Source organism: Papio anubis, chromosome 1 (genome assembly GCF_008728515.1).
Source record: "Papio anubis isolate 15944 chromosome 1, Panubis1.0, whole genome shotgun sequence".
Lineage (NCBI taxonomy): Eukaryota > Metazoa > Chordata > Mammalia > Primates > Cercopithecidae > Papio > Papio anubis.
In genome coordinates, this window is record NC_044976.1 from 202,003,322 (window position 1) to 202,017,793 (window position 14,472).

Genomic DNA, 14,472 nt, shown 5'->3' on the forward strand with positions numbered 1-14,472 from the left:
GATCGTTAGCACTCTTTAGCAATGAAGTTTTTTTTTTTTTTTTTTTTTTTGAGACAGAGTCTTGCTCTGTCACCTAGGCTGGAGTGCAGTGGCGCAATCTCAGCTCACTGCAAGCTCTGCCTCCCAGATTCACGCCATTCTTCTGCCTCAGCCTCCTGAGTAGCTGGGACTACAGGTGCCCACCACCATGCCCAGCTAATGCAATGAAGTATTTTTAAATTAAGATACGTACACTGTTCTTTTAGATATAGCACTATCTGCACAGTAGACTACAGTATAAACAACTTTTATATGCACTGTGAAACCAAAAACAGTGTGTGACTCACTTTATTACAATATTCATCATATTGATGTGGTCTGGCACAGACCCCACCATATCTCTGAGCCGTGCCTTATTAGGCTGGTCAGGCAGGACCCAGACATCAGACAGGGGCATCTTCTTCTTGGGCCAGTGAGTGTCCCAGGGAAGGCACCTCCAGTCTCCTGTCTAGAAATATTGAGCTCAAATAATGGGGTGGGGCTGGGCACCTCACTGTGTTGACTTTCACTAAGTCCCCATTTTTAGTTAAGTGCCTTAGTCCTGCCCTTTGCTGGGCCTGCTGTTCCATTTCTCCAGAATAAATCTTATTTCCCACCTGGGAGAGGGGCACATAGTAAACTGGCTATGGGGGAGGAGAGAGAATCCGGCCTTTTATGAAGCATGTAACCAGCCCCGTTTTCACTCCCCTAAGCCCTTCTCCAAGGGTGCCTGGCTCTGTGGCATGTCCTGACTCACTTCTTGATGGCCTCTACCCTCTTCCCATGCTGAGGGACGCAGGAGGCTGGCTCTCTCAATCTACTAGGAGTAGTCTTGCTCTTCCACCTGCTTTCATATACCCTGCCTTCCTTCGGCTGCTTCTCCCTGGTGCTTTTTTACTTTTTGGCATTATGCCCATTTTTAAAATTCCTTCACTGTCATTTTTAGTGGTATTCTGGAAAGGGAAGAGATAACATGTTTTCAATTTGCCTTATTTAACCAGCAGTCTCAAACCCATTTACTGTGCAATCTTATAATTATAAAAAGCTTCTTACTGGTTGCCTAATCTGGGCTTTGATGCTTATCACGTGCTTAACCTTGGGTTAGTTACAGAACCTTTCTTAACCTCAGAATCCTCCCGGCTCCTAATATATCTAATCCATGTAACACCATCATTGACATGGGAGGGGTATTATAGTTGACAGCAGGCATGTTACTGGCAAAAAAAAAAAAAAAAAAAATCAAAACAAAATGGAATGCACATAAAGTAAATTGCATCATCGAGTAATTTGATTTTGAGCCCAAAAATCCGGCACAGTTCATAGGTCAGCCTGAAGGTGATTCCCACTTTTAATCTCAAAATGCTGACCCAGAATCACTTGGAGAGGTCACACTGGACTCGCAGAAGTCTTTTTTAAGAGGTGGTATATATACTTCACTGAGTAATTTCTATCATAAATTATACTTTTAAAAGTTTGGGAATCCAAAATTTGTATATGCCCCTTTTTATCAAAGATGGCAGGTGAATTAACTAAAAAAAAAAACAAAACACAAAACCCTTCATGCCTACCTTGCCAATCCATGTCGCAGACCCATCTTCCTCTCTCTGTCTCACACAGACATCCACTTTCTCATTGCAAACAGAGATGAAGTTCCTGCTGTTTACAAGCATCACACCTGCAGACTTACAGCTTTTATGTCTCCTAACCATGTACTAAGGGTTAGCCATTGCTTTTGGTTTCACCAAGGAATACAGTAGGTTACCTTGATGTGTTTCCAAAGAAATCAAAGTCTTCTATTCAATAATGTTTAAGACACTGCCTAGCTTTTATAAAGGGCATCTCCACATACCATTAGGACATACAGAGACTGTGCCCCCTACCATAACCACCAGGAGGCAAAAAGTTGCCCTTTTCAAACGATATCCCATATCCCCTCTTCGGGAAAGACCTCCTTGTTTATCTGCATGGCAAGAAGCCCTTCCCATCTTGGGCAGAGGACCGTGAGCAAGGCTTCCCAGGGCTGTGTGCATTCAGACCCTCACCCACCCAGAGCCTGTCCTCATTCCAGGCAGATGATTTCCATAAAATTGCTTCAAGGGTGAATCAAATGAAATCCTTCCTTGGCAGAACAGAAGCTATGAAAAGACTGTTGAGAAGCTGAATGAAAACCCACCTATCATGCAAATACAACAGGGCAAGATAAAAAAATCAGCTAACAAGATTGCAGAGCAGGAAATGAAAATGAGATTCAGTGCATTGCTGTGGTGCATTGTGGCTATTCAATAAGAGATAAAAATTGTAGCTCAGGGAGAAAAAAAATGGGGGCAGGGGCGGTACATTGGACCCTAGCCCAAAAGCTGTTTCCAGATACAGTGATATCTTAGAAGAGAGGTTTAAGTGGTAACTCACTAATGAATTGACTGGTTAAGGATCACATCTCTGCAGGGCCTCCTGAGGCCAGGTATGTAAAAGACATTCACTCCCAGCTCTGCCTTACAGGATTTTATCCAAGCTGTTAGCATCCAGTGACCACAGCACCATTTATAAGAACACCAAGGCCACAAACAACTGTGCACCTGTACCCTCCAGTCCTTTACTTTGTTAATATGCACAGCAGAAGCTAGCTAGCTATTTTGCCATTAAATGCATTTTAAAGGTTCTTTGTTCTCTCAGCCACTAGTTGATGATTTAATTGCCTGCTCTCTGCTGATCTGGGTTACACAGGCCGTTAAATGTTCTTTCAATTCCTATCTATGATGTATCTTCTTTCACCTTTCTCTCCAAATAATTATGTGTATTTTAAATCACTTCCCTTTTTTTGAACACTCTAGGAGTTATTTTTTAAAAAGTGAAAAGGGGACAATAAGTAAGTAAATGAGGGCAGGGCATGGTCGCTTGGACCTGTAATCCCAGCACTTCGGGAGACAGAAGGAGGAAGATTGCTTGAGGCCAGGAGTTTGAGGTCAGTCTGGGCATCACTGCAAGGCCCAGTCTCTACAATAAACCTAAAAAAACCTAATAAATAAGCTGAGTGTGGTGGTACATGTCTGTAATCCCTGTTACTTAGGAGGCTGAAGCAGGAGAATTGCTTGAACCTGGGAGGTGGAGGGTTCAGTGAGCCAAGATCGTGCCACTGTACTCCAGCCTACAAGATGGAGCAAGACTCCATCTCAAAAAAAAAAAAAAAAAAAAAAAGTAATTCAACAGGCCAAGAGCAGTGGCTCACACCTGCAATCCCAGCATTTTGGGAGGCCGAGGCAGGCGGATCACTTGAGGCTAGGAGCTCAAGACCAGACTGGCCAACATGGCAAACCCCATCCCTACTAAAAATACACGAACTAGCCAGGAATGGTGGCGCGTGCTTGTAGTTCCAGCTACTTGGGAGGCTGAGGCATGAGAAGTGCACGAACCTGGGAGGCGGAATTTGCAGTGAGCCGAGATCATGCCACTGCACTCCAGCCTGGGCAACAGAGATAGATTCCATCTCAGAAAGAAAAAAAAAAAAAAGTAACTCAACAACCTCAAGAAGTATCAAACATTTTCGTTAGTGTTTCATGGATTAAATTACCGAATTTACTATGAAGGAAAAACATAGATTTTTGTCACGTAAATTTTTGCTCTTTTGACCCAAATTTAACCAAGGTATTTGCTAAGCTTGAAAAATCCAAGGCATTACAGGGAAGACAATAATATTAAATATCTTTCACAAAAATAAACTCAGTTCATCCTAACTACTTATGAGGAGGCACAACTATTCTTACAGACAATACTGAGGCACAAAGGTTAAGTGACTTGCTCAAAGTCACAATCTGGTGGGACAGTGAGGATGCAAACCCAGGCAGTCCAGCTCTAGTGTTCTCTCATGGAAAGCAGCTCAAGGCTAAAAAAAATTCGGGCAAAGGTTTAAATTGCAAAAATTAATTAATACAGGAAAGTGAAAACTTAAAAATGAGACAACAAATGTATCCTTAACATAAAAACGGTATCTTGAAAAACATGATTTCAAGGAAAGCTAGAGTAAAAATGAAGCTGAAAAAGGAAGGCAGATTATTTAAGGCTTCTTTTCATAATCTGTCATTGTTACTATTTGCTCAAAAGGAAGAAGAAAACACTAGGAAAGTATGAAAGGCGTCACCACTTCAAAGGAGAGAGGTGGAGCCCACTGATAACAGGACGGTTGTCCAGCTTTTATTTTAATTTAGTGGGACAAAGAGTGAAATAAATTTTGGATCTAAACAAACACAAGGTGTTTAAACTAAGTTTCTACACTCTTTAAGAACTAATGCTCCAAAGACCTTTACTTTCAACTTACTATACCAGCAGCAAAATGCCAACAAGTGTTCTCAGTTGAACGCCATGTGAGTCAAACTGTAAAGAAATATGAAGAGTCTTATTCCTCTTCTCAGGGAAATCACAGGGCATTCGTTCTTCTTCCTCAGTAACTGACTGAAGACTTTGGGGCCGGGGGGTCAGTAGGTTTGAAATAGCACACAGTCCTTTGCAGGTTCCTTCAACACTGCAGAGTATGGGAACTGTGACTGTCCAGATACGGCACTTCCGCCAGAGAAGCAGCCCTGGCGTTTTCCTCCGACGGCCACACCAAGCCCGTGCGATCATAGCCCTTGGTGCTGAATCTCATATATATCTGGGCAATTCCTCCCTGTTAAGGGCCCCCATGGGACTGGATGGGACCTCTAGGGAGGCAATACTGGCCAGGGAGAGAGGTGAAGAACGGCCAGGCACAGTGGCTCACGCCTGTAATCCCAGCACTTTGGGAGGCCGAGGCAGGCGGACCATGAGGTCAGGAGATCGAGACCATCCTGGCTAACATGGTGAAACTCTGTCTCTACTGAAAAAAAAAAAAAAAATTAGCCGGGCGTGGCGGCAGGCACCTGTGGTCCCAGCTACTCAGGAGGCTGAGGCAGGAGAATGGCGTGAACCCAGGAGGTGGAGCTTGCAGTGAGCCAGGATTGTGCCATTGCACTCCAGCCTGGGTGACAGAGTGAGATTCCGTCTCAAAAAAAAAGGGAGGTGAAGAACTCAGTCGATTACATCTTCAGAGGGAGGAATGTGTATCTTAGAATAGTACTATTGTTAGACGGCACTCTGTTCACTCGCATGAATTTAATAGTGTCCAACTCCCTATTAATTTTCATCAATGACTGTATAAAATCAGAAGAAAAAAAAAAAGCCACCAGGCATGAAATTCAAAGCAAATGCAGCCACGCATCACTCAGCAGTGAAGTTCATTTGAGATGTAAAGGTGCAGGCCCGCCTACAACTGTCACATTAGTGACACTTCAGTGAGTGTGTTTGGAATGTGGTGGTGGACTTCACCAGACACCTTTCCCCAGCCCTCTCTGCCATATGGTTCTACTTGTTTCTCTCTTCATCACTGAACCACTAAAACAAAGTATTGCCCTTTAAAGCCTGTACCAGTGGTGTGAACAAAAGTTTCTTTTTAGAGAGAAAAGTCTTACACATTTATTTAAGTAACCCTGGGAAGCAGGGGGGGCACGCTATTGACAAGCACTGCTCTAAGCCCTTTACAGGGAGGATTTGTATTATTATCATCCCATTTCACAGATGATTGACTAGGGCACAAAGTAGTTCAAGGATTTGCCCCAAATTGAGTTGAGATGTGAACCTCGGGGTGCACTTTGCCTTAAGTGATGTCATTTGCCCACCATTCACAGACCTCTATTTACCAAGAGTTGACCTCCAACTATAATTAAAATGGATGGACACTTTTACCTAATGACAGACAATTCCCCAGCCAATAAATGGTTAAACTGATATCAAGAGAGGTAAGAGGGTTATTACACAAATTCTAGAAGAATCTATTTGTTCATTTGGCAGAATTTACATACAACATATTATTCTTCAGTTAAAATGCTAATGATAAAAATTAGCACTGGAGGAAAAGGTGGGTTTACATAGAGCTAGGTAAGACAGCAGTTACCAGAAACAGTGAAGTTAGCTGCTTACAAGAATTCTATGGTCGTTCAATAAAGCAACATAAACCTTTAAGTTTGTTATTTAGAGGAACTACTCATAAATTCTTCTTGTCTTAAAGAAATAAATCATAATTTAAAATATACGAGCATTTATGACTTACATTTGTAAAATTTTTAACTTTTTATTTTAAAATTCTTTTAGATTTCTAGAAAAATTGTGAATAGCAGAGTTCCTTCCCTTATACGTGTCTCCCAGTTTCCCAGTTGTTAACATCTTACATTATTTTGGTACATTTGTTATGATGAATGCATCAACTCTGTTTATTATTAACTAATGTCCATACTTTACTCAGATTTCTTCAGTGTTTAATGGAATGTCTTTTTTCTGTATAGGATTCCACCCAGGGTACCACATTCCATTTGGTTGTCATGTCCCCTAAGGCTCTTATGGTCTGTGATTTCTTTTTTTTTTTTTTCTCAGACTTTCCCTGCTTTTATGACCTGGACAGTTTTGGGTATTGGTCAGGGATTTTGTAGAACGTCCTTCATTTGGAATTTTTCTAATGTTTTCCCCTAATTGTACTGGGGTTATAGGTTTGGAGAGGAAGACTGCAGAAGAGTCATTCATACCTGGGGTACAAGCTATCCACAGGACTTATCACTGCTGATGGTGACCTTGGTGACCTAGGGAGGTAGTGTTTGCCAGGTTCCTCCACTGTAAAGTTATTTGTCCCTGTCTTTCCATACTATACCTTTTGGAAGTGAATCACTAAATGCAGCCCACATCCAAGCGGGAACGTGGTGGGACACTGACTTCAACTCTTATAATGATAAATTACTTCTTCAAGTAAAGATTTCTTTACAAAAATGGACATTCACTAATGTCTTCGGTAAGCTGTTTTGTAGCATCTACAAGAGGGCAGGAAATAATGCATCTTCCCCTGTTACTGTGCTTCTATCAAGCTGATAAGTTTTTCTCTCAAGTAAAGTAAACACAGTCATTAACTTATCTGCCCAGATCATGGCTGGCAAATACCTGGTATCTCCTCATGCATTCAGTGCAGATAACGACAATTGATAATGGCTCTTAAAATGCAGATGCAGTTCTATACATAATGACATGGAAGGATGATCATCAAAAGCAAGTTCCACAGTAATAACAGCAGTAAGCTCCATTTACATAAATGTATTTGCATCAGAAAAGCCTTCAAGGATAATGACGAAATGTTAATGGTGATATAGCTGATGAATTTGAGGAGACTTTATTTCTTGCTTCTCTACATTTTCTTATCTTCCTATAACCATCATATGATATTTATATACCATTTAAAAATTCTAAATGAAAAAAAGATACAGATTTGTCAATCTTACTCCGCATTTTCCCCCACTACATTCAGAGGAACACATGCTCCTGTGCCAGCAGAATGCCTCTAGTAAAACAATGTTCCCAAAGGCTCAGACGATGACTTAACCACTTTTCACTTCACTCCTGAGTCACCATGGAGGCCCAGCTTCATCCTCCCATCTGGTTTTAACCTCTCTTTACCCAAATATTACTCACTTTGCCTCCCAGAACTATTCTGATCTGTGCGGCATAAAGTAGGGCACAGAACAGTTTTAGAACTCCTGAGTAGCCCAGTAGGTGCACAACTTCTTAACAAGTTAAGGATTTCGACACCAAGCAGGAACCCTTACGTGTCAACAGACAGTGTCTGGGCTCTGCCACACAGTGCCAGCGCTAGCCCCACCGCTGGTGGCAGTGTGCAGTACCAAGCAGGTCCAGACACACAGTGCCAGCGCTGGCCCCACCGCTGGTGGCAGTGTGCAGTACCAAGCAGGTCCAGAAGGAGGCAAAGCCTGCTGCTCTCCTACAATGGAAACCAGACTCACTGATGCTCCTATGACTGACCGTGGTCCAGCACAACTAGAATCCCTATCTAAGGGGGGGCTTGGTCACGGCCTGTTTCACGAATGGAAAGCTCAAAGCAGCAGCATATGGCACATTCACGATGAGTCCCATCAGAGAAACAGTAGTGTGACAAATGGCACCAATGTGTCTTCATGGTCATCGCCAGCGAAAGGAAGGGAATTACTGAGCTTTCACTCTACTTGCTACTATCCTCACTGCTTTTAAAAAAGCTGTTTCGACTGGGTGCGGTGGCTCACGCCTGTAATCCCAGCACTCTGGGAGGTTGAGGTGGGTGGATCACCTGAGGACAGGAGTTCAAGACCAGCCTGGCCAACATGGCGAAACCCTGTCTCTACTAAAAATACAAAAATTAGCAGGGTGTGGTGGTGCATGTCTGTAATCCCAGCTACTTGGGAGGCTGAGGCAGGAGAACTGCTTGAAACCAGGAGGCAGAGGTTGCAGTGAGCTGAGATGTTGCCACTGCACTCCAGCCTGGGCAACAGAGCGAGACTTTATCTTAAAAAAAAAAAAAAAAAAAAAAGCTATTTCACCAAAAGCTACAGATGGATTTGCCTGAGCAAGCGATGTTGTCACACAGTTTCCTGTGTCCTGCCACTCCCCTGCAGAAATCCTTTTACAAAGTTATTCAACAGCCTTTCAGTGATGACGTGTCATAGAAACACACCTCAGCATCAAGGGCAGACATTTCACATTAACTACCCAATAAAGAAGAAATCACATCATCAAAGTTCTACACTTTAAACATTTGCCAGTGATCGGGAGCCAGTTAATTCTCTTGAAAATGAAGTTTTACACAGAACCCTGAAGCACAGAACAAAATAAAAGCACTCTGGAAAGTACCAAAAGATAGATCCCTGAAAGCCAGTTTCCAAAGAGAAAATCCTTGAGAGAAGGGAAAAGCAAAAAAGGAAAAGAAAAAAGCTATCTCGAAAACATCGTATCTGTGCCAGCATGGCCAGGCCCTCTGTTTTTAAATACAATGAAGCTCAAGCAACTTGTGATGTTTGCAGACAGAAGGGTCCTGCACAGCTGTGTCCAGTGGCTGAAGCGGGGGTGGGAATCTACTCCCACACCATAGGAGGCCTCCACCTCACTATACTTTTCACTTAAGAATCTGGGCTGCTGCCTCTGCCTGGAGTCCTTAATGGCTCAACAAGAGACCAGCAAGAGCAGGAGCAGATGCCATTGTAGCCAACTTCACTTTGAAGTCACACTGGACCACAGGGGAAGAGCTAAATATAGCAGGAGGCAGGACACAGTTCACAGCTGCACTGGAGAGAGAACAGAGCAGCCGGGGCTCGGCCTTCTTCTCGCTCCTGGTGGCCGCTCCCTCCCCAGCCCCTGAGCCCATCTGCTGGCACAACAGCACCTTCCACAGCACAGAATCACAGAACACCAAAGACAAAGCGACCTCAGGGATTGCCTCCCCACTCCCTTGTTTTTTGGGCTTTGCAAAACACAGCGATGTACCACATAGGGACATTTCGGTCAACAATGGACCACATACACGATGGTGGTTCCACAAAAATCACGATGGAGCATATACAAAAATCTGATGCATGGCACTTGATACTGGCAGTGCAGATGAATAAGGGGAAATGTCCGATATTCAGTAATGGTGATGGGACATTTGGTTTTCCATATGAAAATATATATATATAGGAATAAAAATATATATCATCTAGGTTTAAGTACGCTCTATGATGTTCACGCAATGACGAAATTGCCTAATAACACATTTCTCAGACCATATCCCCGTTGTTAACTGATGCGTGACTGTAGTCTAGAATTCCGCTTTCTGACTGGTTTATAAATCCACAGCAAAGCTGAGAACCAGAGAGTGTGCCCAACAGCACCAAAATGCCAAACGATAAGCGTACATCCACCCACAATTCACTGACAGGGTGTCTACACTCAGATTCTTTTGTGGAGCTTATTTATTTCACATTCAAACCTAAGGAGTTTGATGATGTCATCTGCGATGCTCTTGAAAACATTAAGTAGCTCATCAGAAAAGGTGGAGGAAATAAATCACTTGCAGAGGAGTCTTTAAAACTACTAAGAAGTGACAGTTGAGAATTCAAGAGAAAAACCACAAGTGGCAGTCAAGAAAACTAACAGAATCTAGCAACCTGAAATCATCTCAGGGAACAGACCCTGGGGACATTAATGAATCAAATGGTGGTGACCCGGGTGCAGAAAACAACCGTTTTTCATTCCACTTACACTTAGGATGTGCAACAGCATATGAATGAGATGCTGGCACTAAGTCTTGGCATAAATATGAATATATATATAATTTTATATTCTAGTATTTTGAAGTCTGGATCACAAACTATTTACAAAACTCAGCTAGCCAGAGTGACTAATTACCTGGGGATTTCAGGGCATAATAAATCTAACAGACTTTATTTTATTAAGAATTGGCAGCCATGGCTTCATCAATAAAAATAACCTTAATTAGGAAGCCTATCTCTCCATCTCCCTTTCCGAAAATAACTTGCACCTAGAGAGTATCCTTGAGCAATGTGATACAATGTGATACCTCTGCATGAACACAGGCATGAGGGTTATGAGTTATTTTCACAGCAGAGACAAAAAAAAGCAGATCCAAGATTCTTTGATTCCACTGGCTGGAAGGAAGTAACTCATGATGTTAACACCGAGGCACACCTGAAGCCAAGACCGAAATTCAGGGTGGAGGAGAGGAAAGGAGACACAACAGGGGACCAAGATCTGTTGACAAAATTATTTCAGTCCTATGATGTCATCAGTATGAGGACAGAGAGACAATTCACAGTAAGTGGCCAGATGCAGTGTAAATATCTGTTTATTTAGCTTTATTGCATCAGATCGTTTCTCTGAGTTACATGTTGTCATAACGTGATTATGAAAGACATGCTAAGTCTGGATTGATGCAAAGTAAAAAAGTAAATAAATAAATAAAAGTACACTTAGCTGCCAGTTATTTGCACTAGAAGCAGAATAGTTTATGCACGAGAAACAGGAGGAGGAGAGCAGCGGGGCCCACCCTGCGCCTCCTCAGGTGCTCCGTGAGCTTATCCCTGGATCCCTGGGAGCAGGAAGAGGGCTGACAGGTGAAACTGAAGACAGAAAAATATAGCTCCGAAAAGTAAGCTGCATTGTAACGAAGGGGTGAAGGACACCAGCTGCACCCAATAAAAAGGTGGTGCGAGGTGCCGCAGTGTTTCCTCGGCATGTGTTACTGACACGTGTGGAACCTGTTTCTCTGTAGGTCTCTAAATCAGAGAAGATTCTCCTAGCTCTGGGATCATTCGGGACACTTATTTAAAGGTTGAGGATTCAACGATATGACCTCTGAAGAACGCATCCTTCAAGCCTGAAGATATATGTAAAGCAAAAACCATTTATTTGACATAGAATTAAATAATTTATCATTTGTGTCTTAACATTTAAGCCTATCTACAGAACTACACGAAAACAAAATTTGTCTGTTGTGGTAATTCACGCATTCTTTCAACAAAGATTTAACATGTCCAACACATACAGCAATGCTGGAGGAGCAAAGTACAGAAAGGTTAGAGAGGTGAGGGAATCACAGAATGATCCACTGTACGCAGCATAAGAGATTATTCAGAGGAATAGGAGGAAGACAGAATTAATCAGGGAAGACTTCTTACAAGGGGTGAAATCTAAATCAAGTGAAATCCAAATCTAAAATCAACTTGAATTTGTGATGCTCACAAACTGGCAGACAAAGAATGACAGAAAGAGAAACCAAACCAAAAGGGCATTTACACATGAAGGACTACCCATCAACAAAGGCATGGAATTGCAGTTTTCTAAAGAAAAAATTAGCCTGGAAGCTATGGAGGGACCATGATGGAGAACAAGGTCAGGCCCAGTGGACTATGGCCTTGGACACTCTGAGGAAGGTGCTCCAACACAAAGCAAAACATTGTGACTGGTCCTAAAAAAATCACTCCCGAGACGCACACAAACGCCCAGCGCTCTTCCTTACCTTTCCCATAGAAGAATTTGCGGTAATAATAGGCCCCAAGGTCAATGTGTTCTATGATGTAGCGCTTCACTTTCTCCCTGTGAATGGGCTGGTTTTCTCTGGGCACTTCCAAGACCGAGACACCTGCATTTGTGCAGTGAGAGCTGAGAGACGATTCAAAAGAGCAGCTTTCCCCGGAACTGAAAGAGGACGAGTTGGCCCGAGAGAGCGCAATCCGCCTGTCGCCTTCCCCTCCAGTCTCATTTCTAAAGTAAGGACAACTAAGGACAAGGTCGTTACTTTTCCCGTCACCCTCGTCGGCATCCAGGTTCTCTTTGGAGTTGAGGTCCTCCTTGCTCCCTAAAGGGGACTCACAGTTGCCTGTCTGGCCTGTGGGCATCTGAGTCTGGGATGCTGCAGAAGCCCCGGTGGTTATGTTTTTCCTTTTCCCCACATTAGCCCTCGTAGCCATGGCTTCATTGATATTAAACAAAATGCTCTGGACATCATAATGTGCAAAACAGCGCTGGCAATTCCAAGGGCGAATGCCCCTCTCCAGTCGGCTCTCCTCCAGCTCAGATGTGAACTTGAAAGTTTCGTGCTCACTTTTAACAGTTCGAAGCTTTCGAAAGAGGGATGTTTCCACCGACTCTGATTTCAACCTCCGTTTGAAAGGCTTGTCCCTGTCTCTCCCCATCAGGAGGGCACTGTCCATGTAGTCTAATCCTGAGATGCGGACAAATTCTCCCCTAGAAATCTGTGCTGCTGCATGAAGGCTCGGAGAGACTGCAGGGTCACAGCGGAAAAATTCAGGGAACCCAAAAGGGACCATTGCTTTGTGGTCATAATTTTCTACTCGGTACCCTCTGAGCATAGCAAAAAAGTTTTCACCAGATAAGCCTTGCCTGTCGATAGATGAAGTACTTCCATACTCCCTGTGCAGGGCAGCCCCTGTGTTGGGGTTGACTGCATTTTGGTCTAAGACATCTTCGGCGTCGATGTCACTGATAGTGACATCACTATTGCTCCTCTGTCTTATGGGGTGAAGTCCTCTTTGGGGGGAATGAACAAAGATGTCCCCAATTGTGTACTTGGCCTCCACGAAGTCCAGATCGAGCTGCTCATCTTGCTGACCTTCGCTCTGGTCACTCTGCCCATTCTGCATGACGGAGGTGACACTTTCATAACTGGTCTGAGACCGGCTTTCCCACAGTGCCTTGCAGGTTAGCTCCTTGGAACAGTCCTTTTTAGGAGGCCATTCAGACACCCTTGCTCTCACACCCATCTTGGGCACAGCTGGGGTACCATTAGCCGGACCACCACCGCCAGTCTCACTGGAATTCGAGGCATTTAAAGAAGTAGTGGGTCCCATGTTGCCATTAATGGCTTTAAATTTCCGAGCAAAATAATCATCTGACTGCATGATTCTAGGGGGATCCTTGAACTTTGAAGAGGCTCTGCCGAGCTTGTGCTTCTCTTCTTGTGACTGCCTTGGGTCACTCATGTCTACTGAGGAAGAGCCTCCAAGACTCACCAGGAAGACCGATGTAAATCTAATTACATTGCTATTGACCACGCCATAATACTTGCAGATATAAAGCCTTTGTCTGTAGTTGTATTTTTTCTTTTTTTTTTTTAGCCCAAAGCAAACAACATCTTCAGAATACAGTTTCTCCAAAGCCAATTTGCTTCTCTGTTGTCGTAATAGTGTTGTACACCTCTGTTCCTTTCAAAAGCATTCCTTAAGACATCTGGCTGGTCATGAGTATTTCCTTCACCTGAATTAAAAGACAGGAAGTAGCCATTAGCAATTAATATACTTCAAGTTGAACACATTCTACAATAGATTTCGTATCTGTCTTTCTCCTCTGCTTCTGCCCACGAAGTTTCATGATCCACAGCACTGTTTGTAACACTCCTCCCTGGAACACCATCTTCCTTCTCTACACAGCTAGATACAATTCACATCATACAATCAGGTATTAACCTATCTGAGAAACTTTCCTAGGATGTCTCCCACACTAATTGCATCTAAGCAAAGAATGTTGTGATAACACAGCCCTCCATCTATATCCAACAGAGTAATTTTCCTTATCTCTAATTGCTGTTTACCAACTTACTGACTTCAAGTTCCTCTAAGCAAAGAACCATGCCTTTCAGTTGTGTACCAGCATTAACTATTAAGGTAGCCTGGCTTAAACTAGGGATTCATGAAGTATTTCAATGAATGAATTGGCTATAAGAGTAGCACAAGTCATGTATATAATGGGTTTCAGTATTATTAGTTTACTTTCCTTCAAAACAGTTAAACTCAAAATGGCCCACAGCAAAAGGGTCAATACAAGACATTAACAAGAGAGTTTTCACAATGATCACCTGTAGTCAAATTAGAACTCACACACATCCTCCTTTAAGTGGGAAAAGGTCTTCAAGGATCTGGTATCTGACACATCAAATACATTGGAGTAGAGAGATACTGGGTAAGAAGTTGTTTTCTTGTACCTAAGTTGTCAGGTTTTCAGTCTCCAGGAACGGATTTGATAATAGCCTAAACTGTATAGGAAAAAACTATAATTCAGTCATCC

The 14,472-nt window shown here is 43.0% G+C and overlaps 1 protein-coding gene across 24 annotated transcripts in view; it reads right to left on the reverse strand.

The window, feature by feature from the left end:
• Nucleotides 1-14,472, reverse strand: part of SIPA1L2 (signal induced proliferation associated 1 like 2) — a 231,545-nt gene that overhangs the window by 102,031 nt on the left and 115,042 nt on the right. For 12 of the 24 annotated variants that reach the window (XM_031659420.1, XM_031659431.1, XM_031659430.1 and 9 more), the window contains one exon: nucleotides 11,909-13,665. In XM_031659420.1, the coding sequence (XP_031515280.1) occupies nucleotides 11,909-13,391 (1,483 nt within the window). In that variant the 5' untranslated portion in view covers nucleotides 13,392-13,665. Of the gene's footprint in view, nucleotides 1-11,908; nucleotides 13,666-14,263; nucleotides 14,441-14,472 lie in introns of all 24 variants that reach the window. The other 12 variants (XM_031659381.1, XM_031659380.1, XM_031659388.1 and 9 more) reach the window with 2 other exon arrangements.